The sequence below is a fragment of the Arachis hypogaea genome, chromosome 13 (assembly GCF_003086295.3).
Source record: "Arachis hypogaea cultivar Tifrunner chromosome 13, arahy.Tifrunner.gnm2.J5K5, whole genome shotgun sequence".
NCBI classification, from domain to species: Eukaryota; Viridiplantae; Streptophyta; class Magnoliopsida; order Fabales; family Fabaceae; genus Arachis; species Arachis hypogaea.
The window spans coordinates 140909521-140929139 of NC_092048.1; the positions used below are offsets into that span (position 1 = coordinate 140909521).

Consider the following 19619-nt stretch of genomic DNA (forward strand, 5'->3'; position numbering starts at 1 on the left):
TATTAATAGTATTGAATTCTAGTAATAGAAAATATAGGAACAACTACATTAGTACTTTTTTTTTTTGAATCTGAGAGACCAAATTATTAATTAAAAAATCAAAAATTAAATCAATGCAACTCGCGCATTTCAAAAACTAAAATAGGATTTAACTCAACTCTCAAATCATAGAGTCATAGTAACTAGTAAGCAGAACATTATTGTACACTCTTACTTGTAGCACTTGTCAGCTATCTTGTGTGAAAATATATGAGAAATCATGGATTTATAACAGAAACAGATATGATTATGATACATTAAAACAAAATTTAATATCAACAAAGTCTGGGTGGTGTAGTTGGTTATCACGCTAGTCTCACACACTAGAGGTCCCCGGTTCGAACCCGGGCTCAGACATTTTTCTTTCTCTTTTAACCTTGGGGGATTTCTGTTATTTGAAATGAATATATACCATTCGAATACAAGAGTGGCCTGCCTTTAATCATGTTGTATAGACATGTCAATGCATATGCACAAGAAAGAAAGAACAAAGATAACATTGTATAGCACATATTATAATCTGAATGAGGGAGGGGACCAAAGGAACACACGTACGTACATTGTTGTGCAGTTTCTGGGAAGATTCAAGAAAGGTGTGAATGAGTTATGACCAGAAATCAGCACATACGATACGTATACGAATACAGATACGGGATAGGGCGGTGTCAAAGTCAGACTCTCAGGTAAATTATTAACTAATACTCATAATACAAACCATCCTTTTGACCCTTTGGGAAAAAAAATCATGACCCTCATCACCACACCACATACATATTAACATATACATATTTATTTTAATTATTCAATCAAAATTATTCTCTACAATTTATGCTTCATTCCCTCACTACTAGTTTATAGTAAATTTAGATTAACAGTATCTACCATATATCCCACTTAAATTCTCCATGCTTACTAGGTGTCATGTGTGAATAATAATGAACAATAAATTTTAGTGTACAAGTACCACTAATTTTAGTATATAGATCCATCATAAAAAATTGTATACATTATTTACTATGAGGATATTTTCTAGACTAATTAATTGCACTGAAAAAATGGTGCAATAACAGTAATCAGTTTGACCATTTTAGCAAGGGATCCTGGTTTATTTGCTCTTTTTTGGATAGATTGCGTAAGTTTCAAGTAATTGAATAAATAATTATATATATTCTTTTTGTTACAGATCGATATTATATTGTTCACAACTCAAAAATGTAACTATTAAGCAAAGTTTCACTGAAATAAAATAATAACAAATCCAAAACCCGTTGGAGAACACCTCATCTTGCCCTCTAAGCAAGCATGTACTTTAGAACTTAAATTTTTAGATTACTACCAAATAATTGTCACTCAATTAAAAATCACATTGGTAACAATATTGGAATTCTGCACTCACTACTATGATGAATACACAATTAAAAGAAAATAGGTGATTAGTTGACAATCATGCATAGCAGTTGTATGATTTGTTCTAAATTCTAATGATGGATAGTTAAAAAAGAAGTGCAGATCATTCATCTGAAGGAAGACAAGAGAAAAGTCAAATGGCATTTAATGCTGGACACCAACTAAAAATAATATGTTCTACTATATTCTCTTTACAGTTCACAGTTGTAATCCATAAATAAATATGTATTTTTATATTTCAAGGAAAAATAAAATTTCATGCTCACTAGAAAAAGTTGCATAAAATAAAATTTATGATAAATTCATGCAATGTAAAGCCCAAAGATATATTTTTCAATAAATTTTTTTACATTACATACTTTAACAAAGGCAAATCTAGAAAAAGAAAGAAAAGGAAAATTGAGAAGAGGTTTTGATTAAACATAAATTATTGAAAACCCTTTTGGTTGGTGAAGTAGATTTAATGCAGCTTTGGAGTCCGGGTATCTCAGAGACACAGAGCAAAGAGTCTTGAGAAGAAGACTTTAGCAGTAGCATCTTATTAATTTAATCTTAGCCTTCTTTTTAACACCAAACACACACATAAAAGGTTGAGTCTTTTTGCTTTATTGAATCTCTCTGATGCATAAAGGGGACACTTTTTTTTTTTTTTTCTTTATTTGTATTCAGCTGTAGATTTCATCTCTTGTTAAGTAGTGCTTGTGCTTCAGCTCCTCCAGATCTCTCCAATTTGGGTATGTTCTCCTTTGAGTTGCAACTTTGTTTTTGTTGATCTTGTACAAGTTTGCTGGGTTTGGGTTTTGAAGTAAAATGAAGGGCATGGAAATGGGTACAATCTTAAACAAGATTGTGGTTTTTTTTAGGTTTTCCCCCTATTTTAAGTACCCAATTTCTGACATTTTCTTATGGTTTTGCAGTTAAAGGGTGGCTTGTGGTCTACTGGTCTAGCTTGGATTAGTTGTTAAGTTTTGAAAGTGAGTCTCTTTTCCCTTCTTTGTTTCACATGCCCTTTTCTTCTGCCTCTTCCTGATTTAGAAACTGCTTGTGGTTTGAGCTTAGGTAAGTAGAGAAGAGGAAAATTAAGATGAAAGGTTCTCATTAATTTTTTTTATTTTTAACTTTTTAAAGTCCTGCATTAGACCTTTCCTGAATAATTGATCTTTTCTGCTTAGTATTTTATCCTGTGTAAAATGCATTTCGGAACTGAATTAGAATATATAAATAAACTTCTAAATGACACAAGTTTTGTAGCACTTTTGTTGCTCTATGTGCAGCCATTTTATCATCTTGTTAATGATAATACCCTTTTGGATTATCCTTTACAATGTCTGGTAATCATCAAATGTCAAACCTTGATTCCCTTGTTAACTAAACCAACTTCACAAATTTTGGATACTTGTGTGTTTTGATTTATCATTATGAACTTATGATTGTGTGGATGCTTAATATATAGTCAACCTCACTCAGTGGAACAAGACTTTGTATTTAATGAGTAATTGGTATATGGAAAAGATGAAGAATAACAACAATGTTGATACATGGCAGTGTCACTGTTGAACCGAAACTTTCCTTTTATGGGTTTGACAGGTATATGCTCACAGTGGTCAGATATAGTCCATCACTATATATATAATTCTATATTTGGGGTACGAGCGAAGAATGTCATTCCGAAGCATAGTTCGAGATGTGAGGGGTAGTTTCGGGAGCTTGTCTATGAGGAGTTTTGATGTTAGGCTCACTGGCCATCATAGAGGAAAATCTCATGGGTCTGTACAAGACTTGCATGACCAGCCTTTTGTTGTTCAAAGTAGTTGCTGGGCTAGCTTGCCCCCGGAATTATTATATGATGTCATTAAAAGACTCGAGGAGAGCGAGAGCACGTGGCCTGCTCGAAAGCATGTTGTTGCATGTGCTGCAGTATGCAGGTCTTGGAGGAGTATGTGCAAGGAAATTGTGAAGAGTCCAGAGTTCTGTGGCAAACTCACGTTTCCTGTGTCCTTGAAGCAGGTTAGTTTTGTTGTTTGTTTTCTATAGCAGATTGTCTCACTTTGGTGAACTAATCTATCACTCATCCATGATACATTTGTTTGAAGCACCATAATAATTTTTCTTGTTTTCCCTTCTTCATTGATCTTTCAGCCAGGACCACGTGATGGAATGGTTCAATGTTTTATCAAAAGAGATAAATCAAGTTTAACGTACCGCCTATTCCTTTGTCTCAGCCCTGGTAAGCCTTCCTCTGTATAGTGCTATCTATGACTATTTGGGTCAAACAGTTGATGTGATTGATACTATAGAATATAGATATAACTTAAAGAATGATCCTTACTTGATATAAATGTGACACTCTGCAAATGTTGATACCCGTTGTCTATGTTCATATTTTGCATCGATAAAAGGGGGAAGTATGTAATACTATTGTATGTGCAGTTGATATTTTGCAGCTTAGAATTTTATGTTATGTATTCAAATTTCAAGTTATGGATGTTATTATCTACTTAGCTAGGAATTAGGTGTTTGTTAATGCTTATTAATGGTGTTAAATGCTAATTTATGCATATATCGATAGTCATGATTTTGTTGACCGGTGTCATGATACCACTCATTCCATAAGTTTAAGCTGATAGGAGGAGACGACATGAATGGTTATATTTCTAATAACCAACTAGCTAGTTTGATAGCACCTATTAGTTATATTATTTTATGCCTATATTATTTTTTATGAAGTACTACAAGTTTCATTGGGTTGTTGACCAGCTGGGATTATAAAAATGATCTTTTCTACAAATTGCATGTGAAACTTTTTTTAAGTTATTAAATACTTTGTGGATTTAGATTATTCTGTTATGAGTATGGTATAAATTGTTTCTCTCTATCATTAGTTGCTATCATCAATCTGTCTGTCACTGCATAATATATGGTAATAAATCAGAATGTGATATTTCTAACCTTGTCCCATGATTTTTGTAGCTTTGCTAGTTGAAAATGGGAAATTCCTCCTTTCTGCCAAGAGGACGAGGAGAACAACTTACACAGAGTATGTCATTTCGATGGATGCTGGCAACATATCTAGATCAAGTAGCACTTACATTGGGAAGCTGAGGTGGGTTTACTGCTTGAAAATCTTTATTATTCTTGGCCATCATCTTCGATATTATAAGTTTATAACTATTAGAAGTACTATGCTCTAAGAGAAGAATGACAACTTCTAACTCCCAGAAGTATAAGTTGAAATTCATGATCATACAATCTGTAAGCTTAAATTGATCATAATGTATAAGCAAATATCACCATTTTGGGTTCTTCTTACCTTCCATTGTTTTATTTTTAAGGAGAAAAATATCTGTTCTATTTTATGACTTTGTATTCTCACTTCTTTTAATTTGCAACACCAGATCGAACTTTCTTGGCACAAAATTCATCATATATGATACACAGCCTCCATACACTGGTGCCCATGTAGCAGCTCCAGGGGTTGGGAGAACAAGCCGGAGATTTTATTCCAAGAAGGTTTCACCCAAGGTCCCATCTGGGAGTTACAACATAGCTCAGGTGACATATGAATTGAATGTGCTTGGCACAAGAGGCCCCAGGAAGATGCATTGTGTTATGCATTCAATACCAATGTCAGCACTTGATGTGGGTGGCAGCGTTCCTGGTCAACCAGAGCTTCTTCCTCGCGCCTTAGAGGACTCATTCCGAAGCATCTCCTTTTCCAAGTCCCTAGATCGCTCTATCGAGTTCAGCAGTGCTCGATTCTCTGAGATTGGGGGATCCTCCAACGAAGACTTAGATGACAAGACAAGGCCCTTGGTCCTGAAAAACAAGCCTCCAAGATGGCATGAACAATTACAATGTTGGTGTCTTAATTTCCGGGGAAGGGTAACAGTTGCATCTGTAAAAAACTTTCAGCTCATTGCTGCAATGCCGCCACCTGCCGGTGTGCCAACGCCATCTCAGCCGGCTCCCCCGGAGCATGACAAGGTAATTCTGCAGTTCGGCAAAGTCGGAAAAGATATGTTCACAATGGATTATAGGTATCCACTATCTGCATTCCAGGCTTTTGCAATATGCTTGAGCAGCTTTGACACCAAATTGGCTTGTGAATAAATCTTGGAGCAGAGAACAGTGATCCTACCATCTCTTTGTATTTGTCAATTTATTTTGTTACCAGCTTCATCAGAATAGGCAATTACTATTGTATTAATCATTTTAACTGTAGCAAGTCCTTGATGTAACAATGTTTAAGAACATTTTTAACTTTTAATGTTGTTCTATGTATCCTTACTCAGTTCCAGCAATGTATCATGTAACAGATTTTAGGTGCTTATAATCACCATCATGCGGTGCTCAAATTGTTTTCTTAAGAGGTTATTACTTATTAGTACCCCACAAAGCAAATTATTAGTACCGGAACTCTGGTGAGTCATTTTCTGGCCATGTTGGTTGCAGTTGCAGCTATCAATTCAATTCAATTATGATTTGCTGCTAAGATGAGTTGGAACAGGTTGTGGATATATGTGGCTATTATCAGCTCTCAAATTTAATCAACTGAAATCATATATAATCCTTTCTAAGCACAGTTGCTATTATAATTTTATGCTTATATTGAGTTTATTAAAGGTTCAGCTGATAATTTATATTTATTTAAAATATATATATAAGGCTGAAATTTTTGTGACAAATTTGTGGCTGGACTTCTTTATTACCAAAGGACTTCACCATCTACACTTTTCTTTATTAGATATTCAATGAACATTTCTCCTTTTATTTTGGTTCACGTGATATTCAAGGTAACAAGTAGTGATCTGTGTCAATTAAGTGTTATTATTTTCTAATGGCCTCTTTAGAAAACTATTAAATCATTCATATGAATTTTTCACGGAATAAATTAGATGGAAAGTTACCACACTAAAGGAAAAGAGATATTTGATCAATGCTTGCAAATTTCATTCTCATCGTACATTTGATATTTTGGAGTGATAAATTAGGCTTATTCGTCATTTACTTAAATTAAATTTCATGAATGTGATGTGAAACTATAGTTGGCAAGAAGCTATGAACAATAACATGGACTAATTAATTTAGAAAACAAAAAAGAATTAACTAATAATTGAATTTCTGAATTAACTAAATTGTCAAACGTTATATGACCCAATTAAAAATCTTGGAACTTCCAGTAAACAAAACGTTCAAAGTTTCAAACTACAGCATTCAATTAAAATCTATATGCTTTAATTATATTTAATCTATTTGTTTGAGCAAGCAGTTGTCAATATAAAATTTTTGATATCCAAAAAAGTACTTGAGTTTATTATTGGTTATTTTTAATAAAATTACAATAATAATATTTAAAAAAATTCCAAACAAAGTACAAAAATTCTGCAAAGCATAAAAAATATAAACAAATGAATAGCACGTTTCCAAACAAAAATCCTCTTTTATTCTTAGTTTCTTACACACATTTTTTTTTTTAAATTTATACCTTAAAAAAATGTTGTCATGTCAGTTGTCTCGCCAATAATATTCTGATTTTACATTGCCCTCTTGTCTGTCCTTCTCTTCCCTTCAACTGGCGTGAACTGAACCAAAGCGAGGGGCTTTGGTCCTTCGCTAGGGTTTTGGAATTCGCCATTTTCCCTTTTCTGCAATTCTACGCTTCCTATGATCACCCTTTTCAATCCACAAGCCTCCCATGATCTTCTTTGCTTCCCGTCTACGCTTTTCAACTGCAAAGGTACTTCCTTTATTCCGCATGTTTTTTGAAAAGCTTTCTTACATGCAGTTCATGCACTTGTCTTCTTTTTAACCTAACTGGATGATATTCTAAGAAATCTTTCTCTTATTGAAGATTTTCTGAATATGGGTTATGTGGGTATATGAAAATTTTGATTTTTTGGGCACTGGGTCAGATATAAAGGTCTGTTTTTCTAGTTGGGTTTTCGTAGCTATTGAATTTGTGTTGGTGTTTGGAGGTGATTAGTGTCGTGTGATTGAAAGCTGAGATCTTTTCTTTTTTGGGGTTTGATTCCATGATTGGAATTTGGTTGATCTGTTTATTCGGATCGATGTTTTGATAAGTATAACGATTTTGATTGGATTGAGGGAGAATTGTGTTGGACTGTTGAACAACTTACATTCTTTGAATTTAGTTCCTTTCGGGATACAAACGTTAATGCAGCTGTTTTTGATAGGTTATATGTGATCTCTTTGGTTCTGGTCCAGTGTATTGAGGTGTTTCAGAGGTTTCAGAGCAACTATGCCTTCAACAGATAATCAGAGCCCCTCATCGTCATTCTCCTCGTTTGGCCGCTCAATATTTGGTGTCAGGCAGGAACAGGTTCATTCTGTTGATGCAGGCCACGAATCCGACTCCTGTAACTTAGAGCTTGGATCATTCCAAAGGCGGGTTACAGATCGATTTCAGGACCTCTCTGGGGCGAGTAATGATGAATTGCTCTCAATTGATTGGGTTCAGAAGCTATTGGGTGTATTCATCTGCTGCCATGAGGAATTCAGGACTATTCTGTTGAATAATAAAGAGCAGGTTTCAAAACCCCCCTTAGATCGTTTGATTTCTGAATTCTTTGAGAAGTCAGTGAAGGCGCTTGATATTTGTAATGCAAGCCGTGATGGGGTTGAGAAGATTCGTACATGGCAAAAGCATCTGGATATTGTGCTTTCTGCCTTGGGTTCGAATAAGAGAGCATTGAATGAAGGCCAGTTCCGGAGGGCAAGAAAGGCACTGATGGATTTGGCATTGGCAATGCTCGAGGAGAAAGACTCTGGATCAGTTTTTTCGCAACGTAATAGATCTTTTGGGCGTCATAACTCGAGCAAGGATCAGCACTCGGCAGGGCATTCACGATCGCATTCATGGAGTGTCTCTCGATCATGGTCTGCTGCCAAGCAACTCCAGTCCATTGCAAGCAACCTTGTTCCACCCCGTGGGAATGAGATTTCTGCTACAAGAGGACTTGCAGTTCCTGTTTATACAATGAATTGTATTCTCTTGTTTGTTTTGTGGACCCTTGTTGCAGCAATTCCCTGCCAGGACAGGGGTCTAAACATTCACTTTTCAGTCTCACGGCAATTTTCTTGGAGCGTGCCGGTTAACACCCTCTATGAACGGATCATGGAGGAGTCAAAGAAGCGAGATCGCCGGAACTCAAATGGATTGTTGAAGGAGATATATCGAGTTGAGCTATGTACCCGTCACTTGACAGACTTGGTGGATTCACCTCAGTTTCCCTTGACAGAGGATCAGGAAATGGAAATTGAACAGGACATGAAGGAGCTCACTCATGTTTGTGAAGCTTTTAGAGTTGGACTGGATCCACTGGAGCGCCAAGTGAGGGAGGCATTCCGGAAGATTATGACATGCCGAACTGAGGGTCTTGATTACCTTGGCTCATCCAGCTATGCAGATCAATGAAAATGTTGGATTGTTGAGCTTACCAGATGTACAAATTTGCGGAACATGTATATTTTTACATCATACCAGCTTTTTGGGGAGGAGGAAGAATGAGTAGACGAGCTTAGTTGATAAATCATTTAGCTTCCTTGTTTTGCATTGTATTTATATATCTGTACTTTGTATAAGAAAACATAATCACTTCATAAATATTTTATGGTTCGGTGGCTTAAGAGATATATTTATATATAGCAAGTATTTTCTCACACTTATGTGAGTAAATTTCTAATGCCGAAGGTTCTGTCTGAATGATTTCCTGTTGCTAAGGTTTGGGTTAAAGTTATTAAATAGGGTTTAAAAATTTCATTTGAATGCCTGTATTATGTAAGTTGCATGTTATGTTTCTATTCTCAATGAACTGAATGTGTTGCTTATTCATAAGAAGAATGTATGATGCCTTAAAGTAACATCGCTCGTGTTTGTGAAAATGGAGACAGCCGATAGATTAAATAGAATTTATTCTGTGTTCCAGTGAGGCATGACACATGTGCATTGTGCAATGTGTTCTCTTTTCAGAAGAAAATTTCTTTCAACAAAATGTTATTATCATTTGTCCAAACACCTGAAACGTATAACAAACTGACAATTTATTATTTGAGTTTAATTTTGATGTATTAGTACATTTACACATTCATCCAATCATGTCTGTTTTATTGGAGGGTCATTTAAGCTAATTAGATGCACAGTGCATTAAAATTTAAATTCTTATTATTTAAATAAATTGCTTGTGTTCATGATTTGTTCTAATCTTGTCTAGACTCATGAACATTTTTTGTTACTATGTATATTTCTATATTAAGTTTGTCTCACTATTACAACTATGCCAGAAATACTAGATTTCTATAATTATCTAATAATGGAGACAGCTTCATTTGGCTCATTGGAAAACTCACTACACAAAGCAACAAAACGCATTAGCCGCTTCAGATATACATGTATAAAGAAGAGACAACAGAACCAAACCATGGACAAGATCATAACAACTGCCACCAGAACAGTTAACAAAAATAACACTGCTTAACAAGGAAGGGTTAATAAACTTTGTGTGTACAACATTATCTCTAGTTTTCTAAGCCTGCAGCAGATCTAACAATATTATATATACTTGTCAGATATGATACAATGCACATTGTTTTTGTTCTTTGTAATTGTACATGCCTGAGTTAATTTACATTATTCTGCCCTTGCATAAATGCAAAAGCTCAGGTCCTTTAGCAGAATACAGGGAACACTAGTTAGCAAAAAAGGCTATATTCCCCTTCCATGCAAGGCCTGTTGCTCCACACATGCCACAAGATTCCCCATGTAAGCAAAATGTGGGCACATTTTTTGGAGGATCACGATTCAGACCGCGAGAATCAAGCCGGATGCCATGGAGTTTTGACATTTGACGGACTTGAATTCAGCATCTCTTAGCTGTTTCAATTACACTGCTCCGAAAGCCTTCGGTCGACCTATCTGTTTTGCTAAAATGACAAAATGGCCTGAATTATGGAAATTCAGTTGTTTACTATCTGAACAGCTCTGGGAAAGACCACATTATGAACTTGGCGAAAATGTCGGACTCCAAGAACTCAATATGTGCAGTGCGTCCAATAAGTGTGTTTAAGTTTCTGCCATAGCAAGCCGTGTTGAAGTTGACATCACATCGGATTACCACACGATGGTCAGAGTCACTTTGGATTTGGCCCAACAAATTATTTAGCATCTCATGGAAGATTTTCCCTCTTTTAGAGGAATCCAAGGAAGCCGCTGAACTCGGTTCAATTCTGGCAGAATGATACGGAACATAACCATCCTGAAATGTAATGAGCATGGGAATTATATATCATTTGAAATAATAAAAGAAAAGAGTAGGTAGATATAATAGTAGACACTAAACATTAAGGATATGCAGAATAGAAAACTTAATTTTGAACGTTAAACTCTCAAACAAATCCTATCATTTCCATGGGACATGAATCAAGAAAAACACCCAAAAAAAAAAAAAACGCATGCTCATGCAGAAAAGCGGATGGAGCGGCAAAATAGTCATGTTATCAATATTAGTATGAATCCCAAACAATTTAAGTTTTCCATCAAGTACATCTCTATTTATCCATTTTTCTATGACAATAAGTTACACAAACTTACAATCTTAAATCATATCTTCACTCTTCAGGAATAGCCCAGTATGTAAATTGTTAATACAAGGTAATTCAAACTAATGTTAGGAAAGTTAAGATCTGTCAACATACAATCTATGATAATTCTGATCATAAGCTTATAAGGGAGGTTACCTGAGGAGAGGAGAAAAGAATTACATTCTGGAAGTTTTCCAGTGTCTTCTCCTGTAGACAAAAATGACAGTATTTTACATTTGCAGCCAAAGGTAAAATATACAACTTACTTTCCTATGTTCCCTTCATTAAAATACATCAATGACATTCAACAAAAACATATAGCAAACACCGTGTTATCATTACTTCTAAATGCTAAGACTGCGGGAAAGGTGATCTGGATAGAGGGAAAGGTGTAGGAGTAGGACAACATATAAGAAGAGTAAATTTGGCACCTAATACCTTGGAAAGATTGTATATGAAAGTATTCTCAAGATCAGGGTCATCTGTAAAAGTTAGTTGATGAATGCATTGTGTACCCTTCAGCTTCTTCAATAGCCATAGTCCTGAATTGAATAAAGAGTTTGAACTATACATATAACCCAAGTGTGGACCAGATATGGAGACATATGTATGTAAGTACATCAGATATGGCTCCATGATGCTTTCTGTTTTTATTTTTTGTTTGGGGGGGGGGGGGGGAGAGAGAGAAAGAAAGAAGTCAGTTTCACCACTTTAAATTTCATTAGTAGTATCTTTTAAAATTGACAATAAATACCAGCGAGGGCAGTTCGGATAATGAGGTTTCCAATAGAATGACCAACAAAGCTAAGCTTGATATCAGTTAAGATGGCATTTCTTGAAACTTTATCCATCTTCTTTTTAAGGAAGGTGATCACTTCATGGGCAAGCCTTGACCCCATTTCTCTGAAGTCTCCAGATGTTTTGTCTTCATTTGCCTCTGACATGAGAAAATGTATTTTGGGATCTATTAAAAGCCACTGGTTCCGAACAAGCCGTAAATCCAGATGATTTCCCTGTAATATTTGAGTAACAAAGTGCATGCTTAGTCACATGTCACAATGATGGAACAAGATGGAAAACAATAAACTGCTGAGTAAAAACCTATGTATTAAAGCAAGAATCCCAATAACTTATGTACGAAATTTATGTCAAAATCATCAGAAATAAACCAAATTATGCAAAAATAAAAGAAAAATCAACGAACTAACAAAAGTAATACATATACAAAGATAAATATAACTTTTATTAGAACAACTTTTATAGGGCAGTCACCAAGGGCAAGTGAAATTTCTTAAAGGAAGAATCATGGATACATCCAATTGTAGCCACATTCTAATAATGGGTAGGACCTTCAACCAAGCTATGAGACTAGATTATTTAACACTTGTAGACTATTAATCCAGTAATTCACTATTACAGAAGGTACCACAAAGTGAACTCCACAACAAAATCACAGCAAGTAAATAACTAGATTAATAGTACTCTAACAACCGAATCACATGTATTATTTAGACTCAAACAATTGAAGCCACAAAATCACAGGAAGAAGAGGAGAAAAATCAAACAGATGAAGAAGATCAAAGCAACTGCAAGAATATGAAACATGCCTGAAACCCATGTACAAAAACTACTACTCTCAAAATGTGTTCATTTTGTCGCCGGCTATTCCCACTCTTATTTGTGGCTCTATATCCATTTTCTAGTTTATGCCTTGCTTCTTCCTTCAGAGGAATGAAATCTGAACTCACACTTGTTGAATGGTATATGTTTGTCAAGCGTTCAACAATAATAATTGGAATATGCAAAGGATCTCCAAATATATACATGTCTTGAAGTGACCGATTGTTGATCTGCATGGAATTCATATATTTCATAAATTCCAGTGAGCAGGAATACAAGATATTATAAATCATTCCAGTCAAACAATAGTATCACTCACCCTCATTTGTGCTATACCACGCCTATGAAGCTCTGCACGCATTGTTGCAATTTGAATAGGCTGAACAGAAAATAAAGGTAACGTATTTGAAGAAAATGATTATGTGAACTATATGAAGACAATGTAACAATTAATTTCAAACATGGGACAATGGTGAACTTATTGAATCTTGTACAACATATAAAGATAATTACATCATCAGTTAACCTCCTTGTATTTCCGCGTGCACCATGGTGCAACAGTGTCCTTTCAACTCCATTAATCTTAGGTTGATGAGGCATTGCAACCTTTGAGTACACCATCCATATTGACCATTCAGTTCTCCGTTCATTAGCCCAGGAATTACGTAAGAATTCCATTATCTTTGTTTTGTTTTCCCTGTGTGAAGTGGTGACATTAAAAAGGAGATTATATTATCAACTTGATGTGGTGCTAAAATACTAATAGATATGCCTTCAACAATATGTATTAAAAATATATATAAAAAGAAAAAAGTTTTCTAAATCTCAGTTCAGTTAGCCTGTCATTCAGGCTCAAGCTTGGCTAACTACACTGAAAAAATATATAAACCAAAAACCAAAAATAAGGAGGGGGGGGGGGGGGCAACAAAATAATATTTTAGATGCCATAACCATTAGAATGGATGCACAATTTGTAGCATTACTTTATTGAGAAAAGGGTTGCCAAAACCTAAGCAGTTGCCAAAGTTGAATAATTATTTTGATAAGAAATTACTTGTAGAATCTATCTGAACAAACCTGTGGAATTTCAGAAAAGTATTCCAAAGACTTAGCAGCTGATTCCCTAGAGATTGGAGAGAGATTAACAGATGGTCGTCCCAAGAGAAAGGGTCGGTAAGTTTATTGATAGAATTAGCAGCTTTCTGTCGAGAGAAAAATTAACATATTGCATCAGCAAATTGTCTGAGACACAGAAACAAAACAAATAACAAAACATTCACTTTGTAATGATAAAGGACTTCAGAACTTACGTGTGGCCTGTCAGACAGTAGAGGTGATGAATCACCATTGACATTTGCTGGTGAAGTAGAACTAAACCATTCCGTAACATCTGATGCAGAAGAAATTTCAGTCAAATCAACAGCTTGGTCAATGCCTGTGCTTATTCTTTTCAAATCCTCAAGCAGGATATCATGGGCAGCCATCAATGCTTTGATGAGCGTAACCTGATTGTTGATCATCAGTAAGGAAATAAGTTATGACAGTAAAAAAATAGGAGAGAGAGAGAGAGAGAGAGAGAGAGAGAGATTACAACAACTACATTTATGAGTGCACAAAATTTAAAGCAACAAAAGATATCTATATACCTTGTTTGACCCGACATAATCTTCAACATAAGTGCCTTCTGAGCCTCTAGAATCACTGATACAATTCAAAATCCATGTCATTCAAAGGTTAAAAGAAAATGTAGGTCAAGCACTAACATGCATAAAATGAAAGCACTAGTGAAGAACAATTAATCTAAACCTAAGCCTGCTCGTACAAACTCTTAACCTGAATCAAATAAGGAAACAAGTCAACTCCTAAGATTTCTCATCAATTAGAGAACTAGTTTATCCTAAAATATATTTGTGATATTCTGAAAACAATCTATCGATATATTGGTGATACAACATTTATAAGAGAGTATCTATTTGAACTTCAAAAACTGGAACGTTGACAAACCTGGATACCTTCGGTCGAGAGGTGTGATGACTAGCTTTTAGTAGACTGATGTGAACACTTGTATCAACAAGGACAGCATGGAAAGCATCAAAATTGACAGGACAGTATGAATGCAATCCTAGAAGACCTTTAGGGGGTATTTTATATTCATGAACTGAAGCAGAGAATGCATCTGGTGAACCTTGGAACTCATACCTGCACAATTATGCAAGCATTTTCAATGTTTGCATTTTGCAACCCTAACTTCATATAACCATGAAAACAAAATCAAACTCATGCTGAATCAATTTAGTTATATACAGCTTTTGCTAGTTTAATACACCATTACACTCGGTAAGGGAAATAGAATCATATTAACTAACCCTGTTCCGCTCATAGGGGCATGTAAGAGCTCGAACTTCAAGATAACAGAAGATTGATCCTGCACATAAACAATATTAGCCAAGGTACAGGTATTTATGATAAGGAAGAAATGAAAATTATACATCAATACGTGTGCAACTATGCAAAAGCTATTATCATAAAGAGCAAAAGCTATCATCATAGAGAAAAAAAGGACTTCAATGATCCAAAAGGGAAAATGAGTAGAAAGAAAGAATCATAACTAACTAAAAAATGCAACAAAATGTTCAATATTGCTACATAACAGAAGATCAGGCTTAACACCTGCGAACACCATGTCTAATATCTTAAACTTTTGGCATCATACACCTAATTTGTTTATTTGAACAAAACAGTTTTATCCGCTGTTGTATATATATTATAGTTATATAAAAAGATCATGAAAGAGAAAAACTGACCTCACATGCACCAAAAGATAGGTAGAATGAAACCATGATAGAAAGAAGTACATCCTGCCTAGCATATTTAATTCGGAATGGTGGGGTTGAAAAACTGTTGTCAGCATCATCGATCATCCAAACTCTACATAAATTGTCAGAACCCACTTCAGGAGCTGCAGCTTGAAGAAAAGTTGGATTCTAAGACTGTTATTCTAGCTAAAAACAAATATCATATAACATAGCAAAATAACTCAACAAAAAACAGTAGTTGCTCGGCATAGCTCTTGTCAGCAGCTTGCATGTTAAGAAATCTAAATCAGAATGCTATTTTTTCACTTTTGGGGTCCACCAAGGAACGATTTCGGACATAGAGCTCTGATACCATGTTATGAAACCACTCATCCCAAAAGTTTAAGCCGATGGGAGAAGGCAACATTAATGGTTATATCTCTAATACAGGCTGTCAGCGTATATGAATTTCAATATATATGGAACCCCATTGTTTTGAATATCTATGTGCGATATAAACTATCAACAACTACTTGTTTCATGTAGAACTCACGCGTATGTTGACTGTAGTCTGTGCTTGGATTGGATGTTAAACATTTCAGATTTTGGAAAATTTTATTTACATTCTGATTACAACTTACTGCATTAAAAGAAAGACAGATTGCGCCGGGAAATAAACCAAAATTTATATATATGAACATGTGAGTGCGTGGATCACACACACACACCGCACAACCTTGATGAGGCAACCACAAGATCTCAGTGAATCAGAAACTTATGCTTCAATAAAGTTAGTCTAGTACTGGATGAATTATCACAAACTACAAAAAAACAGCTTAGGAACATATGTCACCTTCATATTGAACAACTCGTGCTGGAATCCCAGGATAGGAATCTTCACCCACCTCCCATCTCACGGTAACCTTGATTTTGTACCATCTGCATGATAGAAATAAGAATCAAAGGTCAGATTCATCATAAACCTGAATAAATAAATAATGAGGCTGCAAGAAATTGGAGCTTACCCTTGTTCAAAAAGGTCAAGATTATGAAACCTATGAATGTAAACAGCAACTTCATGAACAGCATCTAACACAGGGAGCTGGCTTGGCCTTTCAGGTCCAGGTTGGTGCTCAACATTGCCCAACCTCTTTGTTGACAAATTCTTCTGATTCAGACCCACAAACCATCTCAGTCTCCGAAACATATGTAGTCACTAGCAACAGCAACAGATACAGTAATGTGCTCAATTACAAGACCGATGATCATTCATCCGTTATCCTTCTAACCTTTCAATTGAACTGGATCAAAACCCCACTACTGCAACAGAACCCAAAAAAGGATCCAACTTTCTCTCACCCACCTCGGTTTCAACCCAACCCACACCCATTTGAGCTACCCATAAATCTGAATAATGTCAAAACTTTATGTGCTGGTTGAAGGTTGGAAAAATTGGGGACCAAGATTGAAAAGAACAAAAGGGGTAGTAAAAGGTAAATGAATGAATGAATGAATCAGAGGGAAGAACAAAAGTACAAACTTTAGTCATGCCATGATTGATGGTAATTCACTAATTCATTATTCAGTGGACAGAATAATTTTTTGTCAACCCTTTTTCAACAAAGGGGGGTTTTGCTGTAACTTTTGCAGAGCAGAAAAAGATGAAAGTAAAAAAAAAGGACCTTTGTTTGAGAGAAAGAATGGGGTTATGGTGGCGTCGGTGAAAGGCGTATATCGTAAATGATGGGTCCAGTACGCTATGCTGAATGTGGCATCACTTTCACTGCAAAACGTGAAAAGTAGGAAGAAAGAAGGTAGGAGTAGTAGCAGTGTCTCTGTTTAGAGTTTAGATCCGATGAAAAATGATTGAAGCTTCCTTTACTACTCTACACTACTAGTCTACTCTACCCTTTTTTTCCAATACTTCACATTTATTAGTGAAACCTCAAATGTGGTTTAGTTTTTTTCTGCAAATTGAAAATTGTGGGATTTATTTGAATTCTTTTTAGAGAAAAAAATTAATAAGAGAAAGTTTAGACTTTGAATTTTAAATTTTGAATTTTATTTTAGAGGATAAAGTGTGATATCTCATGATTTTATTATTTATTTTATGGATAATGCTAGTTAATTAATGACTTTTTTGAACAACATAAATAACTGATGTTCAATTCACTAGATCTGCCAATGGTTATCTTAATATTAATATTTAAGTGGGTAATTTAAGAGTGTAACGTGTTTTTGCTTTATTGGGCCTATTATCTATGTTGTTCACAAAAATCATTGTCCACCTGCTTTTTCTTATTTTATAAGTGGAATTAAGAAAAAATATAAAAAAAAAATTATTCAAGGATAAAAGATCATACTTTATCCTCTAAAATAAAAAATTTCAAATTTAGAAGATTCAAATTCAAAAGTTTAAATATGATTTTATTACAAACTCTTATCCTATTAATTAATCAAATTTAATTAACCATAAAAAAAATTTATATAAATAATCAATGGTATTTTATACCAACAATCCTATTTTATACAAACATTTTGTGTCTTTTGAAAAGTAAAAAAAAAAATATTATAGAGTAAAACTCACCTGAAACTAAATAATTTAGTGTAATACATATTTTTTACCAATATTAAAAAAATAACCTCTGTTATATTAATAAAAAGATTAATTTTTAAATATATTACTTAAAAAATTATTTAAACATATAAATTTAATTTGATGATTCTATAAAAATATTTCATATTATTAGTATATTAAATTAAACTCAAAATTATAAATTTAGTTAAAAATAATCATTGATATATTAGAAGTACAAATTTTTATTATTTAATATTTTTTATTATAATATTCATAAAAGTTTTTTTAAAGCACTTGTTAGTAAAATCTTTCTATATAGTGGAGTGAATTATATTATAATTAGTAAATATCCCTTAAAATTATATTTTAGAGTAAAATATATTTTTTGTTTTTAAAATTTGTTAAAAATTTTAAAAATATACCTAAATTTTATTTTATTTCAATTTTATTTTAAAAATTTTCGATTTGCATCAAATATATCTCTGAGGACTAATGTTTCAAAAAACTTAAGGACAAATTTAGCAATTTTTTACAAGAATAATTATCAACACAAATAAACCAGAGATAGTTGTTATGTATTATTACTGGATTAATATAAATTTTTTAAAAAATTTAGTTGTCATGTGTATATTTGTTGCAAATAAAATTTTTTGAAATAAAATAAAATTTAGGGATATTTTTAAAATTTGTATAAATTTTAAAAATAAAAAATATATTTTATTCTATATTTTATTATATTTATGCCTTTAGTAATTTTTTTTTAGATATTTTAGTGTGTGGTGTGGAGATGAGAAGAGTAAAGTTTAGTGCACTCTTGGTGGTTATGACTTATGAGTTGGTGGTATCCATTAAAGGGAAGGGTGGTTTCATTAAATGGGAAGGGAAAGTATCCATTAAAGAGGAGGATTGTAGTTGAATTTAAAGGGTATTTCACTTATTTAATTCATCATTTTATCTTTATAAGTACCTTTAAAAAATGAGAATAAAAAATGGAGACAACATTTTTAGTATAACAAATAATATTAATCCAATATAAAATAAAAACAAAATTTAAGTATTTATCACCTAACATTTTCCAAAAAAAAGTATCCACATAAAAGAATGTATCCTTTGGGGAAAATGCACGAATGCAGCACATGATATTGTGTAATAAAAGTAGAATGTGAACAATACTAGAGTAGCAATTAGCAATGTCTGGTTTCTTGAAATTTGACATGTGCTCATGTGGCCTATTATCTATACCCTATTGTAGTTTTGACTTTTTAATATCCACCACGAAAAGATATTTGACATCAAATTAATAAAAATTCGTTTAAGAAAATATAGTGCCCTTTAAAATTACTGCCTTCACTCCAATCTGCCATTGCATTCAAACAGTTAGGTGGAATTTGACTTCTTCTCAAAGTACTATATGGTACATGCAAATAAGATGAAAAGTGTTCCTTATTTTTTAGATATTGGTAAAATTTTAGTATAACACTCTGATGGTAGTGATTGAAGGGTTGAATCAAGTTAGCTTAAAAATTGATACTTTAAGTTTTGTTTTTGTGGAAGTTAAAAATGCAGAAGATTTTTTTGTTTTG

At 33.9% G+C, this 19619-nt stretch overlaps 3 protein-coding genes and 1 non-coding gene across 11 annotated transcripts; 3 read left to right on the top strand and 1 right to left on the bottom strand.

Moving 5' to 3' along the window:
- Positions 1–322: 322 nt before the first annotated feature.
- Positions 323–396, top strand: TRNAV-CAC (transfer RNA valine (anticodon CAC)). Its single transcript has one exon. It is a non-coding gene; the product is annotated as a tRNA-Val (tRNA).
- Positions 397–763: 367 nt separating this feature from the next.
- Positions 764–5813, top strand: LOC112792295 (tubby-like F-box protein 8). 2 transcript variants are annotated; one of them, XM_025835470.3, is made up of 7 exons: positions 1563–1976; positions 2116–2180; positions 2364–2420; positions 3034–3453; positions 3586–3673; positions 4417–4549; positions 4842–5813. In XM_025835470.3, exons 4-7 carry the CDS (start codon positions 3106–3108, stop codon positions 5554–5556), a joined length of 1284 nt encoding a protein of 427 aa, XP_025691255.1. In that variant the 5' UTR covers positions 1563–1976; positions 2116–2180; positions 2364–2420; positions 3034–3105; the 3' UTR covers positions 5557–5813. The 2 variants fall into 2 exon arrangements, with proteins under 2 accessions (XP_025691254.1, XP_025691255.1); XM_025835469.3 differs by having other exon boundaries at positions 764–2180.
- An 814-nt stretch (positions 5814–6627) lies between these two features.
- On the top strand, positions 6628–9149 carry LOC112792296 (protein BYPASS1-LIKE). Its single transcript, XM_025835472.3, has 2 exons — positions 6628–7183; positions 7641–9149. Exon 2 carries the CDS (start codon positions 7706–7708, stop codon positions 8879–8881), a length of 1176 nt encoding a protein of 391 aa, XP_025691257.1. The 5' UTR covers positions 6628–7183; positions 7641–7705; the 3' UTR covers positions 8882–9149.
- Positions 9150–9918: 769 nt separating this feature from the next.
- On the bottom strand, positions 9919–17369 carry LOC112792297 (uncharacterized). Of its 7 annotated transcripts, none has more exons than XM_025835476.2 (15): positions 16484–17369; positions 16312–16397; positions 15468–15591; positions 15030–15088; positions 14668–14862; positions 14310–14364; positions 13974–14168; positions 13741–13865; positions 13177–13360; positions 12983–13042; positions 12651–12893; positions 11798–12056; positions 11482–11687; positions 11200–11250; positions 9919–10718 (listed from the first exon to the last, which is right to left on the bottom strand). In XM_025835476.2, the coding sequence occupies exons 3-15, from the start codon at positions 15582–15584 to the stop codon at positions 10431–10433; spliced, it is 2037 nt and encodes a 678-aa protein (XP_025691261.1). In that variant the 5' UTR covers positions 15585–15591; positions 16312–16397; positions 16484–17369; the 3' UTR covers positions 9919–10430. The 7 variants fall into 7 exon arrangements, with proteins under 7 accessions (XP_025691261.1, XP_025691259.1, XP_072068965.1 ...); XM_025835474.3 differs by having other exon boundaries at positions 15468–15622; positions 16484–17368; XM_072212864.1 differs by having other exon boundaries at positions 12792–12893; positions 15468–15622; positions 16484–17364.
- Positions 17370–19619: the final 2250 nt, after the last annotated feature.

What these genes read in the sequence shown, in the direction of transcription:
- LOC112792295 (XM_025835469.3), top strand. Translation starts at nt 3,106, where the DNA reads ATGTCATTCCGAAGCATAGTTCGAGATGTGAGGGGTAGTTTCGGGAGC. An exon ending in ATTCCTTTGTCTCAGCCCTG is followed by an intron (nt 3,674 to 4,416) that starts GTAAGCCTTCCT and finishes TGATTTTTGTAG; the next exon opens with CTTTGCTAGTTGAAAATGGG. An exon ending in ACTTACATTGGGAAGCTGAG is followed by an intron (nt 4,550 to 4,841) that starts GTGGGTTTACTG and finishes TTGCAACACCAG; the next exon opens with ATCGAACTTTCTTGGCACAA.
- LOC112792296 (XM_025835472.3), top strand. Translation starts at nt 7,706, where the DNA reads ATGCCTTCAACAGATAATCAGAGCCCCTCATCGTCATTCTCCTCGTTT.
- LOC112792297 (XM_025835473.3), bottom strand. Translation starts at nt 16,665, where the DNA reads ATGTTTCGGAGACTGAGATGGTTTGTGGGTCTGAATCAGAAGAATTTG. An exon ending in ATTATGTCGGGTCAAACAAG is followed by an intron (nt 14,169 to 14,309) that starts GTATATAGATAT and finishes ATCAACAATCAG; the next exon opens with GTTACGCTCATCAAAGCATT. An exon ending in TTCTTTTCTCCTCTCCTCAG is followed by an intron (nt 10,719 to 11,199) that starts GTAACCTCCCTT and finishes ATTACATTTCAG; the next exon opens with GATGGTTATGTTCCGTATCA.